This window comes from Epinephelus lanceolatus, chromosome 13, assembly GCF_041903045.1.
Source record: "Epinephelus lanceolatus isolate andai-2023 chromosome 13, ASM4190304v1, whole genome shotgun sequence".
Classification (NCBI taxonomy): domain Eukaryota; kingdom Metazoa; phylum Chordata; class Actinopteri; order Perciformes; family Serranidae; genus Epinephelus; species Epinephelus lanceolatus.
In genome coordinates this window covers 44,073,376-44,099,567 of record NC_135746.1, presented here as the reverse complement: position 1 = coordinate 44,099,567, position 26,192 = coordinate 44,073,376, and the positions used below count along the sequence as shown (strand labels likewise).

Sequence of the window (26,192 nt, the reverse complement as noted above, 5' to 3'; positions counted from 1 at the left end):
TACTGAAAATCCATTTCAAAGGTTTTTGGTCACTGACAAGGGTAAATGGTGCCCCATAAAGATACAAGTGAAAATGTTCACAGCCCCACACAATGGCGAGAGCCTCACGTTCTGTTTGTGAATATTTTTGCTCGATGGGGGACAAGGTTCTGTTTGCATAGCTTATCACTCTGGCTGTTTCATGTGGGCCACTTCTCTGTGGCAACATGGCCCCAAGACCCACTGGACTTGCATCAACCACCAGTTCAGTTAGTTTATACGGATCAAAGTAGGTCATGACAGCATGACTTGTTAGACTTTGTTTCATTTTATCAAGGGACTTCTGGTGTTCCTCTGTCCAAGTCCAGGAAACATTTTTTTTGGTAAGTTCCCTCAAAGGTTGAGTTATAGTGGCAAAATCTTTGATAAAGCGGGCACTGTAATTTGCCATGTCAAGAAGACTGCGGACCTCACTGGCATTGGTTGGGGCAGCATCATCATGCAGTGCCAGAACCTTCTAGGGATCAGGTGAGAAACCTCCATCTGAGAATGTGTAGCCCAAGAAGTCCAGAGTGGTTTGTGCGTAGGAGCATTTGGCCTTGTTGAGAGTCAGTTTCTTCTCCTTAAGTTGCTGAAATGTTGCCCTTAGAGCTTGATCAAGGGCAGCCTTCGTTCTGCCAAACACCAAAATGTCATCACTCAGGTTGATGACTCCTGGGATACCATCCAGGGCTTGCTGAATGGCATTTTGAAATACCTCTGCTGCCGAGGAAACTCCCAAACTCAGTCTTTTGTAGCGTTGCAGTCCTACATGAGTGGAGAATGTTGTGATATATCATGATGATGGCTCCAGTTCCAGCTGATGATACCCACAGTTTAAATCCAGTTTTGAGAAGAACCTTGCTCCATTGAGCGCTTGTATTATGTCATCTACTGTAGGTGTAAGATGTCTTTTTCATTCGATGGCTTGATTTGGTGTCCTCATGTCCACACAAACATGCACTCCTTCTGGGTCTTTTGGCTTTGGAACAGGAACAATTGGAGAAACCCATGGAGTGGGCCCGTCCACTTTCTCGATGATGTCAAGTTCCTCTAAGCGTTGTAGTTCAGCTTCAGTTTGCTTCCTGACATGAAACGGTACTCTTCTGTGAGGTTGCGTGACTGGAGGAATGTCTTTCCTTATGTGCAGCTTGACTTGAACGCCCTTTAATTTTCCCAACCCATGAAAGAGGTCAGCATACTCAGTGAGGAGATCACCTACTGCATTCACATCTGTCTGGTTTGAGGTTGTCGTAGGCTGCACTGGCTGCTGTGGAGCTGTGTGGAGTGTGTTAGCAACTTTGATTAGTCCCAGTTGACTGACAGTGTCATAGCCAAGTAAGCTGCCATTACTGCCTTGGAGTACTTGGAATGTTGCGTTTGTGAACCCTGATTTGGATTCCACCAGTGAGGTGAATTTTCCCAGGGTAGGCAGTGGGGTGCACGAACCATAAGGAAAGATGGGGACTGTGCATTTAATGAGTGAGGGCTTATGTCTCAGTCTCTGATAAGTTACTTCATCAATGATGTTTACAGTTGCCCCAGAATCAAGCATCACTTTTACATTGCAGTCACTGACCTTTATCTTTGCATGTGGGAGATTTGTTTTTGATTGGGTAACTGTGTACACATATTCCTCAGAAGACTCTGTGTCTGCAGTACCTGGTGCTTGAGGTGTAGTGCTGCTGCTTCCACCGGTGTGTACATAATACACTTCATGTCTACATCTGATGCTGTTTTGTGGCCGTTTAGAGTGACAGCATTTGGCAAAATGTCCTTGTTTTCCACACGCATTGCATATTTTCCCCCGTGCCGGGCACACCATTCCCTCATGGTGGGGAAAAGTACCAGAGCAGTTGTAGCATCTTTTCTTTCCCACCCCCTTCCCATTTCAACAGCCATAACGTCTTCCCGTGGATTTTCTTGTGCTGCACCTTGTTGTGTTTGTTCCATTCCTGATGCTTGAATCTCAGCAAGAGCCATAGTTCTGCCGAGTGACAGGAGTTCAGTCAACATCATCTCTGGTTTCTGTAGCGCTTGACGCCACAATTTATTGCACGTGCACGTTTGAATGATCATAGTTTTGATCTCTCTTTCCACATCTGGAAAATCACAAGTTGCTGCTAATTGCCGTAGTCTTATGTGATAGGAATCAAGTGTTTCCCCTGCTAGTTGTTTAGCTTGTCTGAATTTGTAAGTCTCATAGGCAATGTTGATTTTAGGGGAAAAGTACTCACTCAGTGTGTCTTTTGCACATTTATAGTCCTTTGCTTCTCTGGTGTCAGTAAGTGTGTCAAAGACGTCCTGTACACCATCCCCAGCATAATGTAAAAGCATTGCACATTTCCTTGTATCATCCTTTATATCCAGAGCAACTATAAAGTTTTCAAAGCGCTGTAACCACTTCTTCCATCGGATGGATGAGTTTTGATATTCATTGATATCAAAAGCAGGGAACGACGGCAGTGCAGCCGCCATGTTCGAGGGGGCGGGGGAATAAAAGTTGAATCCTTGTTGCCAGTGTAAAGTTCTAGAATAAAACTCTGACACAGAAAAGTAGCCTTTAGTCTCTTTAGTGAACTTATAAGTCTCCGTTACAATTGTTTACATTTCTGTTATCGCCGCCATCTTGATTCTGATTACGTCACTGCTTCTGCAGTCTCCACCAAACAGTGAAACTAAAACGCCCCCTTGTGGACTGAGTAAAACAATGTCTGTTTACAACCTAAGACACATCACATGTGGAACAACTATAACATCATAACATCACATGTTATAAATCATGAACATTACAACAATAATGAACAAACCAGCAGTTGAAAAGCAAGACACAGCAACCTCTTTACGCTATTGTTTCCTTGCATCTTGGAGAGCACTGGGTTCTGTGGTCAGTGTGTTAGTTTTTATAGAAGAACATCCCTTACTAACAGGAGCATAATGTGACTCCCGACCCTGATAGGCCATATGTGGTAACAGCAGCCCAGGAAACCTGTTTGGCCAACAACTGCCTGTTCACAAGAATAGCACATGTTATGGATATGATTTAGACCAGACACTCTGTTGCTATGGATATGAGTTGTGCAGCTCATTATTTGAGTAATTCTCAAAAAAAAAGCTAGATGACAAATTACATCTTTGGGCTACATCTGAAAACGCCCTAGATTAGATTAGATTAGATAGAACTTTATTAATCCCTTGGGAAGACTCCCTCAGGGAAATAAAGATTCCAGCAGCATTGGATAGCAGCACACAGGGTAAAGAGCACACAGGGTATCAAAACGTAAAAAAGTTAAAACAATTTGTAAAATATAAGATATATGATACAGATATGATATATACGGGGAATAAATAAGTAATTCCTTATTATATTCCTTAAAATGGTGGCTACTGGCTTCTGGTTACTGCTCCTTCCCGTCCTCTGTCTTCCTGTTACTCCTCCTCCCCCCGAGTGAGGAGTTGTACAGTCTGATGGCCTGAGGGACAAAGAAGTCTGTTAGTCCTGCACTTGGGAAGGAGCAGTCTGGAGCTGAACAGGCTCCTCTGGTTGCCGATGACGGTGTGCAGAGAGTGACTGGCATCGCCCGTAATGTCCATCAGTTTGTCCTTCTTGGATGTGCTGCCCCCCCAGCACACCACAGTGTAAAAGAGGATGCTGGCTACCACGGACTGGTAAATCATCCGCAGGAGTTTCCTGCAGATGTTAAACGACCGCAGCCTCCTCAGGAAGTACAGCCTGCTCTGTCCCTTCCTGTACAGATGGTTAGTGTGGGTTGTCCAGTCCAGTTTGCTGTCCAGCCACAGCTGGGGGGGGTGTGACTCTGTATGCATCCCTCACATTAACATACAGCAAGTCAATTGTCCTGTTGTTTTTTGTTGGACAGTCCACAACCTGGTGGAAAGCAGCCAATGTAGAGTCCAAAGTTTCATGATTAAAATCCCCAGAAATGATCAGAAATGCCTCAGGGTGCTGTGTCTGCAGCCTTGTTGTGATGGAGTGTATCTTCTCACATGCAGTGGCTGCGTCCGCTCTCGGAGGGATGTAAACACAGATGGTGATCACGTGACTAAGCTCCCTCGGCAGATAATATGGCCGCAGGCTAATGGCTAGTAGCTCAAGGTCCCAGCAACACAAGACCGTCTTTACGGAGATATGTCCTGGGTTATACCAGCGGTTGTTAACGTACATGATGAGTCCCCCACCTTTGTTTTTCCCGCAGGCTTTAGTGTCTCTGTCAGCTCTCACAGCAGTGAATCCCAGCAGGTCCACGTTAGCGTCCGGTACAAGGTGGGTTAGCCACGTCTCCGTAAAGATAAACAAGCTGCTCTCACAGTAAATCCGCTGGTTGTTAAGTGCGGACAGCTCGTCGATCTTGTTCGGCAGTGAGCTCACATTCCCCATGATCACAGAGGGAATGGCTCACATTCCCCATGATCACAGAGGGAATGGATGGTTTGTAGCGCCTCCGATTGTCCGCTAGCCTAGCCTTCCGGGATGGGGTGTTGTATCCCAGCTTGTCTCTTTGTTTTCAGAGCCAGTAGTTCCTCTCTTGAATAAGTGAGAAAACTGGCTCCTGGTGGTGTTGGAAAGTTAAAAATATCCATGGGATATGTATAAAACACACAATGTCTTTGTGAGAAGAGCAGAAAGGTAGCAAAGATAGGAAAAAAGAGCTAAAACTGAAGAGCTACTGGAGAGACAGCCGTCTCCCATAGCGCCAGACTGAATTTTTGAATTGTAGTGCAACCAGGATTAGACTTGAAATATATTCACTTCACTCTTTGGTGTCTCTCTATTAATGTTCTTTGTCATGTTACAATTGAAAGATCTTAAAAATACAGTGTGTGCAGCATCTTGATGTTTAATTTGTTCTACAAATAGGAGCCCTCAAAAGCAACCTTGTAATTGAGACAAAAAGTTGAGTAAATGAAACATCACATTGTGTAGCCTACCTTTGTGGTACAGTAATACAGTTGAGCTCCTAACTAACATTAGAAAGTTGTAAATGTAGAATATTACAATATAACATGTACTATGTGGTATATCTTATTCTCATCTGATTGGACAGTGATGCACATCTCATCCAGTGTCATATGTGTAGATCTTGCACAACTAGCATCAATCAGTTTAAGAGGACTAGGGGCCTAAAAGGTCACTCTGACAATGTTGGTATTAATAATGTTGGTCCCCTGCAGGGTTAGAACAGCACTAGGCAGAAAAGCATTCCTTCTTCCTGAAATGTCGTTCAGAGGGACCTGAAATTGTTGGAGCTGATAATGATGGGGAAATTTAAGTACATTAAAGTACATTTAAGTGCAGTACAGAAGACTGAGAAAATGTTGCCCTCATTGTGATTGCTCCAAATTGTTCACTGAAATCATTTCAGACAATTCTGTCTTTTTATGTATTATATCTGCATTTGTAATACATTTTAACTGGATATTGTGTTCACTTGTGTATTGTGTGACAGTTGTATTGTCTGTCTGTACTGCTTGTGTTTATATTCTAAAGTCAAACACGTTGCCCACTTGGCCAGGTCCCTCTTGAAAAAGAGATTTTTAGTCTCAGTGAGACTTATACTTGGTTAAAAAAAAGTTATACAGTACGTATATATTTAGCAGAATCATCTAATGTCTAATAATGCCCTGTACAGTTACAGGGTTGCTTTGTGCACACCAGGTTGATGACCATTATATTGCACAGCTTGGACATGTTGGACACAGCATTTTGTTAATCTCATTCCTAATTATGTTTTCTTTTCACACTGTGTCAGTGAACTGACCCTGCCCCTGTCAAGTCTAAAAATTATCAAGAACATATTTTTTAAAGAGTCTTCTAAAGAGTTTAATCAGACTGTTACCTTAATTGCAGGTGCCAATTATAACTTCCCAGGTCTTCTTACTTCTCTGAGGGAGGACAGATATTGAATCTTGAGTAGCAGAACTAGCACAATGTAGAACAGTGAGCAGGGATATAAAAAGTAAATGGACCCAACACATATCTCACGGGAATGGGTGGTGGGTGGCAGCACATAGGAGTAGTACTGTGAGATACTTTTAGTTTGTTAGTTGTTAATTAATGCTATTCTTAAGTGTGTGTGTGTGTGTGTGTGTGTGTGCTCGCTCCACAATGTACATCATACCACCAGTGCATAAGTCAGTGCCCCACTCTGGACAATACAGTCAACGACATTTGGACACTAGCAGATGTTATGAATGATTTTACGCCTTACGCCTTAATATAGGTTCATTAATGTAATAATCATGTGTCCTGTTTACCCATGGACCGCGGAACGCATCTGAACAAGGGGGGGCCATAATTTCAAGTCACGCGGAGGGGGTGGGGGGATATATGCATTGAAACAGACAATATTACTGATGTATTAGATAACATTGTGGAGCACTTTTTTTATTCCGACGCCACACAGTCACATCTACAGTACACGCATGAACACGAACACATGCTTGCTCAGATTAACCTCTCTGATCCCACTCTAACATTCAAACACAACAGGCCAAGCCTATTTACACATAAACGCACAGATGAAACTATAGCAAACAACAAAGTACATCCAGTCCACAACCACAACCAAAACTCATCTTGCTGCTTTGAATCTAAATCAACATCATATTCATTATCATCACAAGTCAGCACTGAGATGCATTGATTTTGTGTCTTCTCCCGTCCTGCAGGAGAAAACACATCATTTTATAGGCTATTAATAAAGAGATTCATGGGTTGTTTGTTTCATTTCCCTGGCCTGCATGTCTTTTGACGCACTGGTCAGGAATAGCGCTCCTATTTCGTTGTTTTCATTTAGTTTTTAATGAAATAAAGGCTGTTTCATATTCTTTTCTCCTCCTCTGCATTTATTTATTTTTCTACCTTTATATAATCACGCAGTGATTGAGGTTAAGGCAAGCCCGGCGCCAGGATGAAGTTACTGAGGGGGCGGTTAAAAATAATGAGGGCGCAAATTTTTATTATGCAATATAGGTTCACATATGGAGTTATAAAGAGCGCGCAGACGTGCGTAATAGTCGCGCGTAATGACAGTTCGTCGCCAGTGAAACACAATAAACTGTACGTCTTCTTTCATGTTTGTCTCATGACAGATGGAGCTGACAGACAGACAGACAGACAGACAGACAGGTGGAGCAAGCGGCAAATTGGTATGAAAGCTGGTTCAGGGCATATTTGTCCATTTATGAATAAATATGGAGTGGAAACGCTCATGGATGTGCACCAAGTTCCTGTGTTGACATCCTGTCGCTAGGCTACATCTTCTTCTTCTTCTTTTTCTTCTTCTTCTACTGTTTAATGGGGACCCGCGGGACTCGGCGGAACCCAATCCCAATGCAGCCCTCTATGTCAGAGTACAAAAGTTACCTGGGCAATGGCCCCCCTGGCCACCCCGGTTCCGCGGTCTATGTGTTTACCTGATGCCTGTGTGTGTGAATTGTTTTTCATTTGAGGAAGCAGCTTCATTGTCTTAGCCTTTTCCTCCACTTCACAGGACATTTCCCACTGCTGTCAGTGATGGAGAACGAGACATGGTCGCACCCTCCGTACATCCCTGTTTATCTCCTCCATGGTGACCCCTTCGCCTCGAGACTCTCAAGAGAGGCGGATATTGTTGCAGCCTTTTACATCTGTGTCATAGGTCAGTCTGATTGCAAAGATTGCTTTCTCTTCATCTCTTCATGTTTTATTGTATATCTTTTTACTGAAAGTCATGTCAAGTGTTGCTGCAGTCAGGCTTAATACCACCATGTGTTTTCAACAACATCTCGCTGTGAGGCAGTAAGGAAGAGAACAGATGATAAAAGTCTGTGGCAGGCAATAAATGTTTGAAGTGACTCTTGTACATTCATTTTAGAAAAGATGTACAATTTTAACCACTGAGAAGCAGTTCAGTTCAATTTTTCAGTTTTGTTTGTCATGTTATGCATGCAGTCCTTGGCAAAGATACTGCCTCCATAAGCTGTGCCAATGGATGCGAATACGTTGTGAATGAGCATTAGATTAGATCGTGTTGAGCAGGTTGGCACCTTGCATGGCAGGCTCATCCACCAGTGTATGAATGTTTATGTGAGTGGGTGAATGTGACATGTAGCATAAAGTGCTTTGAGTGGTCCAAAACTACATGACATACAGGAAGCTGTCTTTAAGGAGTGGGGTTGCTTAGGCTGACTGTAAAAGAAGCATACAATGGTTCCTAAAAAAATAAGAAACTTTGTAACACCTTGCAACACCATGTAAGTGTAATGTATGAGATGAAAAATAATACAGTGTGTTCTGTGGCACAAAATGTTCAGATGGAGACAATAAATAAACTACGTAAGCACAAAAAGTAAGGAAATTTGTGTTTGGTAGATTATTTCTTTGTTGTAACAATGCTTCTTGGCAATAAATCATACCATTGGAAAGTCTGTGTATTTCCCTTTTAAATTGTGCCACATTTGTAAGGAACATGCATTTGTGGGATGAGCAGCAGAGCTCAGTATGTGGGTTGCACCCATGAAAAATTTGCCAAATCCTCTCTGCCAATGCCAAACAGTTTTTTTTTTGCTGTTGCTATTGACTCTTGTTTTGAGCTTCTGGTACCCACAGGTGCTGACAATTTGGAACAGACTGCACACAGCCACCTCCAGGATCATAGGGCTGCCAGGAGGCCTGTCATGACTGCCCTTCACTGTCAGGCCCGTTTGCGCTGGTGTCGGGAACACATGCGCTGGAACGTGAACATTTGGAGGAACGACTCGGCGATGAGTCCAGATTCTGCCTAGAGCAGTTGGATCATAGGGTCAAAGTGTGGAGAAGATACAGAGAATGCCTTGCTGATTGCTGCACCTATAGAGTAACATCTTTTGGTGGAGGAAGTGTGATGGTGTGGGGCGGCATCTCCCCCACTGGAAAAATGAGGCTTGTCATCATTTGAGGCAATCTTAATGCAGAGAGATATCGAGATGAAATTCTGCAACCAGTGGCAATCCCATATCTCCACAGTCTGGGACCGAATGGGGAGTGGGGTTTATCAGAGACTACCTCCAGAATTTAGGAATGGAGAGGGTGGAATGGCCTGCCAGCAGTCCTGACCTCACCCCCATTGAACACCTGTGGGATCAGCTTGGGCGTGCTGTTCGTGTCAGAGTGACCAACACAACCACATTGGTTGACTCGCGACAAATGCTGGTTGAAGAATGGGATGCCATCTCACAGTAGTGTGTGACCAGGCTGGTGACCAGCATGAGGAGAAGGTGCCAGGCTGTTGTGGCTGTGTATGGTTCTTCCACATGCTACTGAGGCTCCTGTTTGTTAAATGAATGGATTGTTAAATTGCCAATATGTCTTGTTTCTTCAGACTTCAATCATCCAATCCACCAAACAACCCCAAACAAGAGTAAATAGCAACAGCAAAAAACGCTGTTTGGCATTTGTAGAGAAGATTTGGCATATTTTTCATGGGCACAACCCACATACTCAGCTCTGCTGCTCACAAATGCATGTTCCTTACAAATGTGGCACCATTTAAAAGGAAAATAAACAGGCTTTCCAGTGGTATAGGATTTATTGCCAAGAAGCATTGTTACAACAAAGAAATAAGCTACCGAACACAAATGTCTTTACTTTTTGTGCTTAGTTTAGATAAAGGCTACATGAGTGTAAGTATATTTAAGAGATATCAAGAATAATAAGCAAAATATATGAGTAGAGAAAGTTGAGAGCAAGTCAACTATATTTAATCTCAAGGGAAAAAAATGTTTTTGTGCAGAAATTACTAATTAGGGGTCCAGGCAGCACACTCATTGCTGGAGTTCTGTTGTTTTCTTTCTTTTTTTCTTCTAAATGACACTCACTGACTGACTATCTGAAATATGGCTTAAGTACTATTCGGACGGGATTAGTTTTACATGGGCACGTGGGGTAATGTCACTTTACCACAGGACGTTGGTAATATTAATGGCCAATTCGCACGGGATAAGAAATATCATCTACCACAAGTGGGAGGGGTGTCTCATTCTGGTTACATTTCATCTCTTCTTCAAAAAGGGTAGGAAGGGACGCAGCAGGTGCAACACTCTCCCTATATGTCTCCCCCAACAGGTCACACATCGCAGACAGCGCAGTGGGTGGTGTTGGCGCAGTGGGCTCCTCCGTCGGCGCCTCTCCCTCCGTCGGCGCCTCTCCCTCCATCGCTGCGTCCCTCTCTGGCCCGGCTTGTGCACGAGCCATCTCCGCCCGAGCGGGATTCGCCGTGATATACAACATTATTGGTAGTATTCATTAATTATTAATGATATTCGAATTATCAAATTTAGGTTCAAACTTATAAAAAATATATATATTCGAATATATTTCGAACTTCGATTTTTTTTCAGGATAATCTACAGCAATTGCTTATCTAAATCTATCAAGGAAATTTCAACAAGTCAAACTGTTTTTAAGTTGTACATTTTTAAACATTTGTCATTAAACAACTACTCATAAATCAAAAATGGCTTAAGCTCTTGTAACCAAAGTTGGTGCACATGTGCAGATGCTGTCTGAGCCTCGCTGAACAGTCTTGGGATATTCTGCCAATAGAGGGTGCCACAAATGCGAAAAGATTATATCTCATAATCAGCTTCAGGGATTCGTAGTTCAGTTTTCACCATTCAGTGTTGTGACTGAGTTGACACATATACCCCATCTCTCTCCCCACTTTCCTGTCACTCTCCAGGCAAAAAGCCCTAAAAATAATCTTTGAAGAAAAAAAAAAAATCTGTGATCCACAATGACCTGCTGAGTAGTTTAAGTAATAAGGTTGTTGTCTTTGAATGCAAAGTTTTCAAACCCTGTTTGTGCAGTCCTGAAGGTAGTCTGAATCTTTGCATTTTCCAAGATAACTGTAGTTACACTTTTCACATAACAGGACTATTTGTGTATTAATAGACTTGGGATGCATTCCAGGTGATTAACAAAATAAAAAATCTAATACATATGTAGTCATGTGAAACGTTTTACAACAGGTCATAACCAAATGTTTCTGACAGTAGATTCATATATGCCAGGTTAATGTGGCCACTGTCAATTTATGAAATTCCAATATCCATTGTGGAGAGAATTGAAAGGTCAGTTAGCTCCTATATTAGGAAGTGGTTGGGCACTCCTAGGTGTCTTAAGTAGTGTTGCATTGTATGGAAAAGAGATACTTCAGCTGCCAGTATCTAGTTTAACAGAGGAATTTAAATGTAGTATGGTCAGAACAGAGCTGTTGTTATCTGGGAGTAAGGACATGGTAGTTAGGAGTGTGGTTCCAAATCCAACCAAGGGGAGGAAATGGAAGCCAAGATTGGCAGTTCAGGAGGCAGAGGCAGCTCTTAGGCATGCAGAGATTGTAGGTAATGTTCAGTTTGGCCATGGAGGCCTGGGACTTGGCTCAGGCAAACCAGTATTGAATAAAGCAGGTCCCAAAGATAAAAGCAAGCTGGTTGTGGAACAGATACGTAGACAGGAGGAGATATTAAGGGGTGCAAAGGTAGTGGCCCAGGCTAAGCAGGGACAGTGGTTGAATTGGGAAAGTGAAGAGAAGAAGCTTAGTTGGAGGGACATGTGGAATATGGAGGAGAATTGTATTAGATTCCTGGTAGGGGCTACATACGATGTGTTACCAGAATCAGAATCAGAATCAGAAATACTTTATTGATCCCCGAGGGGAAATTATTTATGTTACAGGTGCTCCTTGCAAGAGAGGAAAGATATGTGAAAATATAAGAAATTTAAACAATAGTATTAACTAATATATAGTTAAATAAACAGGAATTATTAACAAACATAAACGTGAATAAATATATATATATACATATACATATATTGTAAACTGAACAAGATTATTTACACAAACAGAATATATACAGTCAGGGTGAATGGGGTTATTGCACAAGTTAAATTAAATTATTGCAGTGTGTGAAAAAGTCTCAGGGCCACTCAGAGGGAGGAGTTGTACAGTTTGATGGCCACAGGCAGGAATGATTTCCTGTGGCACTCAGTGGTACATCTTGGTGGTATGAGTCTCCCACTGAAAGTACTCTTGTGCCTGACCAGCACATGGTGGAGTGGGTGTGAGACATTGTCCAAGATAGTTCGTAGCTTAGACAGCATCCTCCTCTCTGACACCACCATCAGAGAGTCACACTCCGTTCCCACAACGCCACTGGCCTTGCGGATCAGTTTGTTGAGTCTGTTGGCGTCCGCCACCCTCAGCCTGCTGCCCCAGCACACAACAGCATAGAGGATAGCACTGGCCAACACAGACTCATAGAAAATCCTGAGCATAGTCCGGCAGATGTTGAAGGACCTCAGTCGCCTCAGAAAATAGAGACGGCTCTGGCCCTTCCTGTAGAGAGCGTTAGTGTTCTTAACCCAGTCCAGTTTATTGTCAGTGTGTACCCCCAGGTACTTATAGTCCTCTACAATGTCCACACTGACCCCCTGGATGGAAACAGGGGTCACCGGTGTCTTGGTCCTCCTCAGATCCACAGCCAGTTCCTTTGTCTTTGCCACGTTGAGCTGCAGATGGTTCTGCTCACACCAGGTGACAAAGTTATCCACAACAGCCCTGTACTCATCCTCATCACCCTTGCTGATACATCCAACTATAGCAGAGTCATCAGAAAACTTCTGAAGATGGCAGGTCTCAGTGCAATAGCTGAAGTCCGTGGTGTAGAGGGTGAAGAGGAAGGGAGAGAGGACAGTCCCCTGCGGGGCCCCGGTATTGCTGACCACTCTGTCTGACACACAGCGCTGCAAGTGCACATACTGTGGTCTGCCAGTCAAGTAGTCTACAATCCAGGACACCAGGGGGGCATCCACCTGCATTGCTGTCAGCTTGTCACCCAGTAGAGCTGGACGGATGGTGTTGAACGCACTAGAGAAGTCAAAAAACATGACCCTCACAGTGCTCGCCGGCTTATCCAAATGGGCGTAGACACGGTTGAGCAGGTAGATGATGGCGTCCTCAACTCCAAGTCGGGGCTGATAGGCGAACTGGAGGGGGTCCAAAAGTGGCTTGACCATGGGCCGGAGCTGCTCCAAGACGAGTCTCTCCAGGGTCTTCATGATGTGGGAGGTCAATGCCACGGGTCTGTAGTCGTTGGAGCCACTGGGACGTGATGTCTTTGGCACAGGAACGAGGCAGGATGTCTTCCACAGCAAGGGGACCCTCTGGAGACTCAGGCTCATGTTGAAGACATGCTGAAGTACTCCACATAGCTGGGGGGCACAGACTTTGAGCACACTGGGGCTGACACCATCAGGGCCTGCAGCCTTATTTGAGTGGAGTCTCATCAGCTGTCTTCTCACATGGTCAGCAGTGAAGCACATTGTGGAGGTGACGACACGTGGGGGAGGGGTGTAGTCCGCATGATGGAGAGAGCAGTCAGTCTGACCACGGGGGGATGAGGTGTGAGGAGGAGGATGGGGGGTCAAGCAGGTGGGTGTTGAGGTATGAGAGGGAGGAGTGGGGGAGGAGGGCGGAGTGGGAGATGGTTGACCAAGACAGACAGCAGAAGAGTCAGGGGGGGGGATGGGCAGGTCCAGCAGTGTCAAATCTGTTAAAAAACAGATTCAGTTCATTGGCCCTGTCCATGCTGCCTTCAACTCCTCTGTGGTTGTTGGTCCTGAAGCCAGTGATGGTCCTCATTCCACTCCAGACCTCTCTCATGTTGTTCTGCTGGAGTTTCCTCTCCAGCTTCCTTCTGTACCTCTCCTTAGCCTCCCTGATCTTCATCTTCAGCTCCCCCTGTATTGTTCTCACCTCCTCCCTGTTACCAGCACTGAAGGCCCTCTTCTTTGCATTGAGGATGGCTTTGATGTCCTTTGTTACCCACGGTTTGTTATTTGGGTAACAATGGACAGTCCTGGCTGGGACAGTGGAGTCCACACAGAAACTGATGTAGTCCGTGATGCATTCTGTGAGCCCATCGATGTCCTCCCCATGTGGCTCACAGAGTGCCTGCCAGTCTGTCACACCAAAACAGCCCTGCAGTGTCTCATAAGTCTCCTCCGACCATCTCCTCACTGTCCTCATGGTCGCAGGCTGGCTCTTGACGAGTGATACATAGCAGGGGTTGAGGTGCACCAGGTTGTGGTCTGACCTACCCAGAGGGGGGAGGGGGGAGCAGCTGTATGCATCTTTGGCGTTTGCATACAGTAAGTCCAGTGTCCTCTCCTCTCTGGTAGGGCAGCTCACATACTGTGTGAATGTGGGCAATGTTGTTGCCATGGTGACATGGTTGAAGTCACCCGAGATAGCTATGAAGGCACTCGGGTGTTTAGTCTGCAGGCGGGCTATGGCGGAGTGAATGACGTCAAATGCCGACGTTGGGTTGGCAGAGGGGGGGATGTAAACATTTACAATAATTGCATGTGAAAACTCCCTGGGCAAATAATACGGCCTGAGTCCAACAGCAAACAGTTCAATGTCCGGGCAACAGATACGTTTCTTAATGGAAATATGGTCAGGACTGCACCAGCGGTTATTTACTAGAACAGCAAGCCCCCCTCCTTTGCGCTTACCGCTCTCGGTGCAGTCCCTGTCGGCCCGAACAGTCTGGAAGCCGCTGATGGAGACGTTGTTGTCGGGAATGTCCTGGTGAAGCCATGTCTCAGTGAAGCACATAAGACTACATTCCCGGTACTCCTTCTGACTTTTGGCGACCGCTGTCAGCTCGTCCATCTTATTTGCCAGTGACCTCACGTCTCCCATGGTGAGAGAGGGGAGACACGGCTTATATCTTCTCTTCTCCATAAGCCTCCGTTGTCTCAACCCTGCTTTTTTCCGCCGCTGTTTACTTCCTCCCCTGCATCCTCTGTGTGTTTTCCTCCACAGTTCAGCTGGTATCTCCGATGTTCTGGCCGCCAAGCCGGCCGGCTTCAGCGCGATCAGCTGATCTCTGGAGTAAACAATGCGGCCATGAAGTTGTTGCGCAATGGTGCCGGGTCCAAATGAAATAAGTAATTCCAGGGTGAGGAAAATGAGTACAACTCTCTCAATCAGCATGTTTTGAGAGGGCGCAGTTTCAAAATGACAATCACAAAAAGCCAGCACAAATACCAAACTTAATAAAGCAAAAAAGTAAGAAAACCGAGAAAACAAGCAGGAGCGACTGCGACAGGCTGCACGCATGGGCGCATACGCACAACCCCTCAGAACCTAAAACTGTGGCTAAATGGGGACCCATCATGCCCATTGTGTTTAGGTACTGCAACCTTAAAGCATATTTTGTTTGTGAGGGGGAGAAATACAGAAGTGATAAGTTAGTAAGGAGGCAAGGGTGTGGCCGCCTCAAAGGTGCTTGTAATTGGGAAATGCAAGTAGATTTAGGGGGAATGCTTGCTGTTCCCCAGGAAATAGTTTGTACCAAGATCTAGTCAGTGGATTTGGATGAGGAGGAATAATGTTAGTTAGGGGCCAGCAGGGGGACATACTAGGCAGGGTACATAACTCCTTGAGATCAGGTGGAGAGATCCACCAATCAGTCCTGTCAGGAGAAAATCCAGTAAGAGGAATGTTTTTTAAGTGTGGGAGTGGCCTATTTGAATCCTTTTTGTTTGAGACCATGCAGCAAGGTGAGTGTGTTTGCTGATTATGTGAGTTAATCTTTTCTATCTCCCTTAACTTTAGTTTATATTGGAGTTATGATATGTAGCGTGTGAAATAGGGTATGGTGAATGTGCTAGGAAATGTAGTATCAGCACGGTATCTACCTGGAGCTCGCATAAACCGAACCTGCACTGAAAAAAATAACTCATAAGATTTACTTAAAAAATCTATTGTAAGTATTTGCACGCAAATGCTGTAGTAAAATTTAATGCTGCGATATCAAGTAACACTCACTTGCCATTATCAAGTAAATTTTACTTACCACAAAACATAACAGTTGTAAAGATATCAAGTAAATGTTACTTAATTACATCCAAGTTTAAAGTTATATTTATTTAAACAAATTAAGTAAAGTCTACTTGTTTTTTCATAGGCAGGAAAATCATTTTCCTCAAAATTTTAAGTAAATTTTATATATCTGTAGTATTTACTGTTATGAAGTAAATAAGTAGATTTTAATTATTTTCCTGTGCTTGACATTTTAATTTACTTGTTTGCATTAAGATATATTACTCACTGAATGTATGTAATTTTTGCCAATTTTCTTTTGATAAATGTTACCAAATAAATTTAACCAATACTCTATGCATTTAATATATATTTATCACATATCACACAACTAAATTACAATACAATTAAACCGTTTATTTTTTTTTATAACAGTTCAACAAACAAGACTGTCAAAGTCAGTCTACTACAATTGTGGATGCAATCGCCCAATCTTTTATCGGGCAGCCATAAACTTAACAACGGCCTGACTGGCATCAAAGACAGAACAGACAATATTGCACAGTATACGGTCAGTGAGTCAACGGATAGTTTATTTCATTGAGCTGACAGTTCCTTAGGAAAGACTCAGTGGAAGAAGCCTATGAAAGAAAAAAGCTTAGATATGCAGACTTAGGAGCAGAAGCTGAGCAGCGAGGATGGAAGACTAGGATTTGTCCAGTGGAAGTGGGGTTTAGGGGATTCATAGCAAGATCAGCTGTCTCGCTCCTGGGGGAACTCAGAGTGCGGGGACAGAGTTTGAGGAAGACAGTGAGGGAAATGTCAGATGAAGCAATTAAATGTAGCCAGTTCATCTATAAGAGAAGAAGTAATGTCAGTTGGGGGCCAGCAGGGGGAACTACTAAACAGGGCACATAACTCCTTGAGATCAGGTGGAGAGATCCACTTCCTCTCAGGAGGAAATCCAGGAAGAGGAAGTATTTAAGTGTGGGAGTGGCCTATTTGAATCCATTTTGTTTGAAGGCATGCGGCAAGGTGAGTGTGCTTGCTGACCTTGTAAGTTCATTTAGCTCCTTTAACTTTAGCTTATATTGTAGTTATGCTATGTAGAGTGTGAAATAGAGTATGGTGAATGTGCTAGGAAAGGTAGTATCAGCCCTGCTTCTACCTAGAGCTCGCATGTACGGAGCCTGGGTTTGGTTGAAGATGGCAGTGCTGTTTGGGCTGAGAGAGCCATGTGTAGGTAAGGAGGAAGTCCAGGAAGAGGAAGGTTATTTAAGTGTGGGAGTGGCCTATTTGAATCCATTTTGTTTGAGGCCATGCGGCAAGGTGAGTGTGTTTGCTGATCCTGTAAGTTTATTTAGCTCCTTTAACTTTAGCTTATATTGTAGTTCTGCTATGTAGCGTGTGAAATAGAGTGTGGTGAATGTGCTAGGAAAGGTAGTATCAGCCCTGCTTCTACCTAGAGCTCGCATGTACGGAGCCTGGGTTTGGTTGAAGGTGGCAGTGCTGTTTGGGCTGAGAAAGCCATGCGTAAGTAAGGTAAAGGAGGTTACTGGGTTGGTGCAGGGAGGGGAGCAGTGAGACCTGGCATTAGGGGAGTGTCTCTGGGACGCTAGAGATCACTGTCTAGCCTCCTGGAGGTGTCGTGGGACCAACTAGAGGAAATACTGGTGAAAGGAGGTTCCCACCCGATGACCCCAAATACATGCTAGTTATCACTGCTCATTGGTTTGTATAGTTAAGCCTTGCCATATTAGCTTATCATAGGGCTTAGGTTTTTCACTGAGTGTTGATCCTTTCTCTAGAGCACAAACTTCTTGTGTTTATTTGAACATCCAATATACTATTTAGTATTTGGACACCTACACAATCTAATGCAATATTTATTTCCAGTACAACAGCTCTGCCATAAATTCTACTTTTATGAAGCGTACTTGAGTGTATTATACTGACAAGTGTTCCTAATATTTTGGCCATTCCATTAGCCTACATAAGGGGGCCAAACATTAGGAACACTGTCAATAAAATGCACTCCAGTACACCAGCACCATCCACCACAACTTCAGTAATAAACAAAGTCGAATTATAACCTTTATGACAATGTCAATAAAAACTGAACATGTGGAAGCTTCATAAAAGTAGAATTTATGGCAGAGCTGTTGTACTGGAAATAAATATTGCATTAGGTTGTGCAGGTGTCCCAATACTTTTGTACATATAGTACAGATCTGGAACAGTGCTTTTCATATATGCTGTGAAAACCTTACAACCCTCTGAAACAGAGTTCCAACGTTCATTACAGGAATATGATACTCACATATTCAAGAACGTTTAACACACACAAACAAGCTCAAAACAACTTCTGGGAGAGGGTCAGCATAAAAACAGTCTCTTAAGCTTTGAGCAGTGGTGACCTACCTACCTACCTACCTACATACCTACCTACCTACATACCTACCTACATACCTACCTACCTACCTACCTATCTACATACCTACCTACATACCTGCCTACCTACATACCTATCTACATACCTACCTACATACATACATACATACATACGAATGTACAAGTACCTCGTTAACAGTAAAAGTGCATTAAATTGTATTGCATTAGAATTTGTACCAACAGTAAATTAAAGACGTGTCTCCAGCAAAAGCTATTTAAAGTAGACTAAGTAAAAAATTTTTCAAAGAAAAATAACCACATTTGTATCATACAACTGAAAAGTTGGTATGACTGGTATTAAACAACAAATACACAATATACACTGCATCCAACATAGATCTGGAATAGCCCTTTTCAAATATGCAGGGAAAACCTTACAACCCTCTGAAACAGTTAAGTACAGAAATATGGCATATTTATCAATCAGATATCCATGTTTCCAAATTAAGTTGGCTTGACTGGCATCAAACAAATACACAGTATTACAATATACACTCGTCCAACACACTTTAGATCTGGAATACCACTTTTCAAATATGCAATTAAAATCTTACAAACCTACACTCTGAAACAGTACAATTTCAACATTCAAACCAGTCCTCTAGACTAGTGCACTTTTAAGAATGCAATTAAAACATGAAATAAATCAACAGAGTCAATTAAAAATGAACAGCTTATGGTGTCTAACCATTCTCGATGAAGAATAAAATCTTAACTTTTCCTTCACCCTTTATCTGTAATTAACAGATACCTTATTTGACAAAAAAATGAAAAACATTTATGACAGGCAACTTCCCACTAGTAAGCCAAGATGAACTTGAACTCTGTGCTAATTCTTGGCATTTCTCCACAAGGGTCCATGCATCATGATACATCCTCAAAAAGGGTCCATGCATGATGCTACATTTTTTGTCATGACATGCATTTAGGAAAGCAACCTCAATTTCAAGGTGTTTACTTTTGGGGACAGTTTAACTCCATCCAGCTCCAGCAAGAGTTTTTGAAATACTTCAAAAGTGTAGCGCAAAGTGGGAGGGTATGCCAAATTGAGGGCATGAATCAGTCCCATGAGCAGTGAGCAAGCTTTCACAGTACTGTTGCATCCTGGCAAAATCTCATGGCCTTCGACAAGGATGGATACATCGACTGGATCCTCATCAGCACCATGGACGACGAGTATTTTGAGGATGTGCTGACTGACATCACTCCGGCTGTCCTCCTACATACAATGTACAACAAAAAAGAATAATTCTATTGAGAAACAAATAATAGAATTGTGTGAATCATTCAAAGTGACTTCATTATCAGGGAAGAATGAACACAATACAGGGCTTGATGCTAACTTTTTTCCCAAGGAGCACATGTGCTTCTAAGTTGAAAAAGTAAGGAGCGCACAAAGAACTTTAGGGGCACAATGTAAATTGAACAAAAAATGTGTCTTCCTTAATAAACGTGATGCAAATAGACATTTACAAACAAAATTATTTAATGAATTTTTATACAAAATGTACAGAAAGGTAAAATCATCAAGTTTTGAAAAAGTATTGCAATTTAATTTTGTCTTTAATATACAGTACAGGCCAAAAGTTTGGACACACCTTCTCATTCAATGCATTTTCTTTATTTTCATGACTATTTACATTGTAGATTCTCACTGAAGGCATCAAAACTATGAATGAACACATGTGGAGTTATGTACTTAACAAAAAAAGGTGAAATAACTGAAAACATGTTTTATATTCTAGTTTCTTCAAAATAGAATATTAAACATGTTTTATATTCTAGTTTCTTCAACTAGAAGGAATGGAATATAAAACATGTTTAATATTATTATATAATATTAAACATGTTTTATATTCTAGTTTCTTCAAAATAGCCACCCTTTGCTCTGATTACTGCTTTGCACACTCTTGGCATTCTCTCCATGAGCTTCAAGAGGTAGTCACCTGAAATGGTTTTCAGTCTTGAAGGAGTTCCCAGAGGTGTTTAGCACTTGTTGGCCCCTTTGCCTTCACTCTGCGGTCCAGCTCACCCCAAACCATCTCGATTGGGTTCAGGTCCGGTGACTGTGGAGGCCAGGTCATCTGCCGCAGCACTCCATCACTCTCCTTCTTGGTCAAATAGCCCTTACACAGCCTGGAGGTGTGTTTGGGGTCATTGTCCTGTTGAAAAATAAATGATCGTCCAACTAAACGCAAACCGGATGGGATGGCATGTCGCTGCAGGATGCTGTGGTAGCCATGCTGGTTCAGTGTGCCTTCAATTTTGAATAAATCCCCAACAGTGTCACCAGCAAAACACCCCCACACCATCACACCTCCTCCTCAATGCTTCACAGTGGGAACCAGGCATGTGGAATCCATCCGTTCACCTTTTCTGCGTCTCACAAAGACACGGTGGTTGGAACCAAAGATCTCAAATTTGGACTCATCAGACCAAAGCACAGATTTCCACTGGTCTAATGTCCATTCCTTGTGTTTCTTGGCCCAAACAAATCTCTTCTGCTTGTTGCCTCTCCTTAGCAGTGGTTTCCTAGCAGCTATTTGACCATGAAGGCCTGATTGGCGCAGTCTCCTCTTAACAGTTGTTCTAGAGATGGGTCTGCTGCTAGAACTCTGTGTGGCATTCATCTGGTCTCTGATCTGAGCTGCTGTTAACTTGCGATTTCTGAGGCTGGTGACTCGGATGAACTTATCCTCAGAAGCAGAGGTGACTCTTGGTCTTCCTTTCCTGGGTCGGTCCTCATGTGTGCCAGTTTCGTTGTAGCGCTTGATGGTTTTTGCGACTCCACTTGGGGACACATTTAAAGTTTTTGCAATTTTCCGGACTGACTGACCTTCATTTCTTAAAGTAATGATGGCCACTCGTTTTTCTTTAGTTAGCTGATTGGTTCTTGCCATAATATGAATTTTAACAGTTGTCCAATAGGGCTGTCAGCTGTGTATTAACCTGACTTCTGCACAACACAAGTGATGGTCCCAACCCCATTGATAAAGCAAGAAATTCCACTAATTAACCCTGATAAGGCACACCTGTGAAGTGGAAACCATTTCAGGTGACTACCTCTTGAAGCTCATTGAGAGAATGCCAAGAGTGTGCAAAGCAGTAATCAGAGCAAAGGGTGGCTATTTTGAAGAAACTAGAATATAAAACATGTTTTCAGTTATTTCACCTTTTTTTTGTTAAGTACATAACTCCACATGTGTTCATTCATAGTTTTGATGCCTTCAGTGAGAATCTACAATGTAAATAGTCATGAAAATAAAGAAAACGCATTGAATGAGAAGGTGTGTCCAAACTTTTGGCCTGTACTGTATATATATATATATATATATATATATATATATATATATATGTATATAAAATTTTCTTTGCAATATGATTATCACATATAATGTTATTACTATCCTAAAACATTCTCCAGGTCCTCTGAAACTCTGCAGGACTTATTTCCACCCTGCCCAGTAGGGCTGGGCGGTATGACAAAATTTTCATATCACGGTTTTAAGAAAAATCATATCGGTTTCACGGTATTTCATGGTATTTTGCTCAGGTTCAGCCAACTTGACATGCTGCTGTGTTGTGCTATGGCCTATTCAAGTGCCGGAATTTGTTATTTACCTGACAACGCCTGAACGCAACACACGCTCCGCTCCATTCATTTGGGCTCCACTGACTGCGTACGGAAGCAACACGTAGAGAAGCCAGCGGGGTTGTTTACCATTTGCCGAGCCGAGAGGCTGCATGTAGGTTGCATGAAATGTTAACGCATTTTCCACCTAAGTTATTACATAGGCTATATTTGAGTTATCTACAAGTTTACTGTACGGTTGGTCATCTACTCGCTTTCAAATGTCCGCCACAGACATTTACACAATGTCACGGATAAACATGGGTAAATGCATGAAAAAAGTCACCATATATCACCTCTGATAATGGTTTATTCATTTATAAACACATTGTGCTCGTTTAGCACACTATTTCATGTAGTTTTTATTTGGTGGAGGGTCGCGTAGGAGAGCGTAGCGCGACAAAAATAGAAGAGCTGCGACAGACGGGGGTTGTTGCGCCGCTCCCGTTGCCGGTGGAGCCGCTGATTAACAGGGGGGCGAGCTGCTACGAGACTCACGCTGCAGACGTGTCGCGCTGCTGACGTGCCCGGTGGAGCCTGGCCGTAACTGTCTCGGACCTGGGACGGGTCGTCTTCAGTCAGGAAAATGCGTCCCGAGCCGTGCTCTAGTGTGCTCACCTGTGTGTGTGTGCTTTGTCTGTGGGTGTGGGTGTGTGCGCATCGGGGCGAAACTCCGCCGTGCGCGATACAGAGGACAGAGGAGAATTGTAAACGTCGGTGCGCCGCTGCTAGTTGCATATAGGGGAAACACTGCTCTTTTTGGTACGAGTTCTTCTGGGTCATCGCATACAGTTGCTTTGCTTTCAGGACTCTCTCCGGCAGCCATTCTCGCCTCTAAACTTTTCTATGCTCTCACTCTCACCCGCTCAAGGGTGCCTGTGGTAGGCAGCGGTGAAATGGGTCCCCGCTGAAACACTTTCCCGCCGCGCACGTTCCGGACATTGTTTGGGCTATTCACCGGTATTGTGGTATATGAAAAATTCATATCATAACGAAAATAAATACCGGTTTTCGGTACAAACCGGTATACCGCCCAGCCCTACTGCCCGGTCCCTAACTGCGAGGAGAACGGAGCAGGCTTCCCCAGAGGTCTGCCGCTTAACCCGGTCCGTCTCCTCCACACTTTGATTTATTTCCACCCTACCGACAGTGGGACTTATATTCATTGCGCCGACAGTGGCTTGGAAAACCGCCCATAACCGTGTCACATGGGGAAGAAGGAAGGCGGCTGGAGTTCCTCCAACATTTGCGGTTAGATTATCATATTTTTTATTGACAGAAATATAGGCTGCTTCGGCTGATTTTTTTATGTGCACATGCCCCTAAATATTTTTTACATTTCGCACACACCAATTTTAGTTGCAAATGCGAGTGAAATGCTCCCACTGTCAAGCGCTGCAAGAATATCTCTGTTCCTTTGTCTGCTTTCCTCTTAACTTGAACATTAAATAACATAAAATTCTTAACCCGTGTCATTACAAATTATTTTAAAAATTATTAATGCTATACCAAGCAGTCTTTAAAAAGTTCCTCTTCTTTCTCGCCAAGGTACAGTATAAGGCTGCGGATAACGGTTTCACGTCTCATCTCAATGCTCTGTTTCTGTGAACAGATTAAGAACATGAACATAACCATTATACATACACAATGAACTGTCAAGTGACAACACAAGTGCATATGTTAGCTCTTGTGATTTAAAGGGAAATTTCGGTTTATTTCAACCTGTCTCCTATGAGATTGGTGGTGTACCTGTGGATGCTGTGCTCCAGTGCCCACAGAAGAGGAATGCCTCTGTTGCAAGGAATGGGACCGGTTGCAGCCTTAGCTAAATGGTAAACAAACATGGCAGCACACCGGTATGGTAAGACAACATGTTTACATGTCGTTTTCTATATGTTCTCTGACATTTATCCTAACGATATGAGGCGGTCTTGTGGAAAAAAGCTTGTTTAGTGGACTAACTTTGCACTTGAAGGTTGCCCTTTCACTTACGTTTTAACAGGTCTGACGCTACTAGGTGCGCCTGGGTTGTATTTAGGCTAACGGCTAACATGCTAACTATTATTTTTATGTCACTAGTCACTTGAAACAAATTTAGGACAATAGGAGACAGGTTGAAATAAACCGAAATTTCCCTTTAAGTGCATGGAGCCAGAGCATGCAGGGGCATTGAATCTCTGAAGTGTGAGGTTTGTGCTTTATACGTGTATGTGTGTGTGTGTGTGTGTGTGTGTGTGTGTGTGTGTGTGAGAGAGTGAGAGAAAAAGTAGGTCCATCTCCCTGTAAAAAAATTATTAACAAGCAAAACAAGCACACCTGACTCAGTCTGCCCAGGAACGGCCTCATCTTGGTCCCCACGACACCTCCCTTGGCTTTCATCAGCGTAGTAAGTTTTGGTGTGTAGTGGTCAAGTTTGTGCATGAAGGTTTGCTCCAGGGGAATTGTAGTTATTTTCCTGAATTCCTCCTTGATCTGAATGGACAAAAGATTCACAAGTACATCAATAACTAGCCAAATAGTCTAATGCAAAATGAAGGGAGGGTAAATTCTGTATAGGGCGTTTAACCCTGTAGATACTAATGGTGGAATGAACAAGCAAACGCTTTTTTAAAAAAAAACAAAAAAACAAAACAATGATCAACGCAAACAAACATTTATTTGGCTTCCAATTTTAACTGACAAGTGTTCCAAGTTTCATTATTCTCATGGGTCCAATCATAACAGTACTCCATAATATACATTATAAAAACAAATTTCAAGTGTATGCTTGAAATGTACTTAGGACTCCTTGATTATGGAAAAAATAATAATCACAATTATTTTGGTCAAAATTGAAATCACGAATATGCGGCGCACGTGATAACTTTGTCATTGTTTTTTTTAAACAACGTAGTATCGCGCACGGCGGAGTTCGGCCCCGATGCGCACACACAGACCAACCTCTCTTGCTCTCCCTCTGCTATTTCCTGCAAGCTGTTTTTGAAATCTTCCGCGATCACTTGCCCCTTGCATTACTCGTAGTTCACCTACTTGACTGGCTGGAGAGGAGAGGAGAAGTATTGCGGACGCACGGCTTCCGGGTGCGTTTGATTTGCAACACGAGACAACAAGAGTAAACTGACAAGAAGCACATAATCGTTTTATGTTGATTATTTTGTTTTCATAATCGTTGGAAGCCCAAATTGTAATCTAGATTAAAATTCAATTAATCGAGCAACCCTGAATGTGCTACTATACTCCTTTTTTCGAAAATTCATTAGTTCATTCAAAAATTCATTCATTTAATTATTGTTGAAGCTCAATAGAGCAGGTGAAATATTTAAGGCTTTACAGATTCACCTACCTCAGCTTCACAAAACAAAGCAGGCCATCTGTCTTTGAAGTCAGCAGCAGCAGGACTACCACTCACAACCTCGAGTCTTCGATAGGAGAATGTCTTGGCCATTTTTTCTTGAATCACCTTAGCGTTGTTCCTCTTCTTAACCTCGTTAAGGAGCTCCTGTCTCTCCCTCTCCAGACTGTCGTCTGTTTCTCCACTTGGATGTGGAGGAAGGTAGTTCACCTCTGCTCTCTTCGGTTTCCTGCAATTTTTTGCAGGATGTCTCTCACCAGGGGCCTTTCTTTTCAAGGAGTTGATATGAAGCTCAGGACAAGGGACATTGCGCCTTTTCAGTTTACATCGGTAATTGGCCATCTTCATTTTGAGACATTGCTGCCACCCATATGTGCCTGAAAATGAGGTTCCAGGCTCCCTTAAGCATGGGTGCTTTTTAAGCAAAGCTTCTACAATTTCCAGTTGTTGAAGAGCACTGGGATAGGCCTGGTAGTGGTAGATTGCTTCAGCAAGTTTCTCAAGTATGTCAGAGTAGATACTTGGATTCTGAAGGAGTGAGCCATCACATTCATAAGCTTGATTTCCTGCTTCAAGGATCATTTCAACACTATATGAAAAGATGGGTATCACAAAATTGGTTGTTGTAAAATGATGGTGTCGGATGAGCTAGCTGAGGAACTGTCATCTTGAAAAGACTGATCCAGTACTGGAGTGGAGGAAGCTGAAGGCTCACTGATAGGAGTCATTGTCAAAGTAACAGATGGTTCAGTTTTAACTAATTTGATTGTGTCCTTGTCATTAACCACATCAGTTCCCACCGAGCATTTTTAGGTCTATTATACGTCTAATATACGTCTAAATGTTCCTTAGACGTCTAGTCTAAAAT

General features: G+C 43.0%; 1 protein-coding gene across 3 annotated transcripts in view; it reads left to right on the top strand.

Annotated features, from left to right (window-relative positions):
• opn5 (opsin 5) overlaps positions 1–26,192 on the top strand; it is a 223,099-nt gene that overhangs the window by 93,442 nt on the left and 103,465 nt on the right. The window contains exons 1-2 of one of the 3 annotated variants that reach the window (XM_078174113.1): positions 18–507; positions 7,533–7,679. In XM_078174113.1, the coding sequence (XP_078030239.1) occupies positions 7,556–7,679 (124 nt within the window). In that variant the 5' untranslated portion in view covers positions 18–507; positions 7,533–7,555. Of the gene's footprint in view, positions 1–17; positions 508–7,532; positions 7,680–10,123; positions 10,294–26,192 lie in introns of those variants that run through there. The other 2 variants (XM_078174114.1, XM_033620292.2) reach the window with 2 other exon arrangements.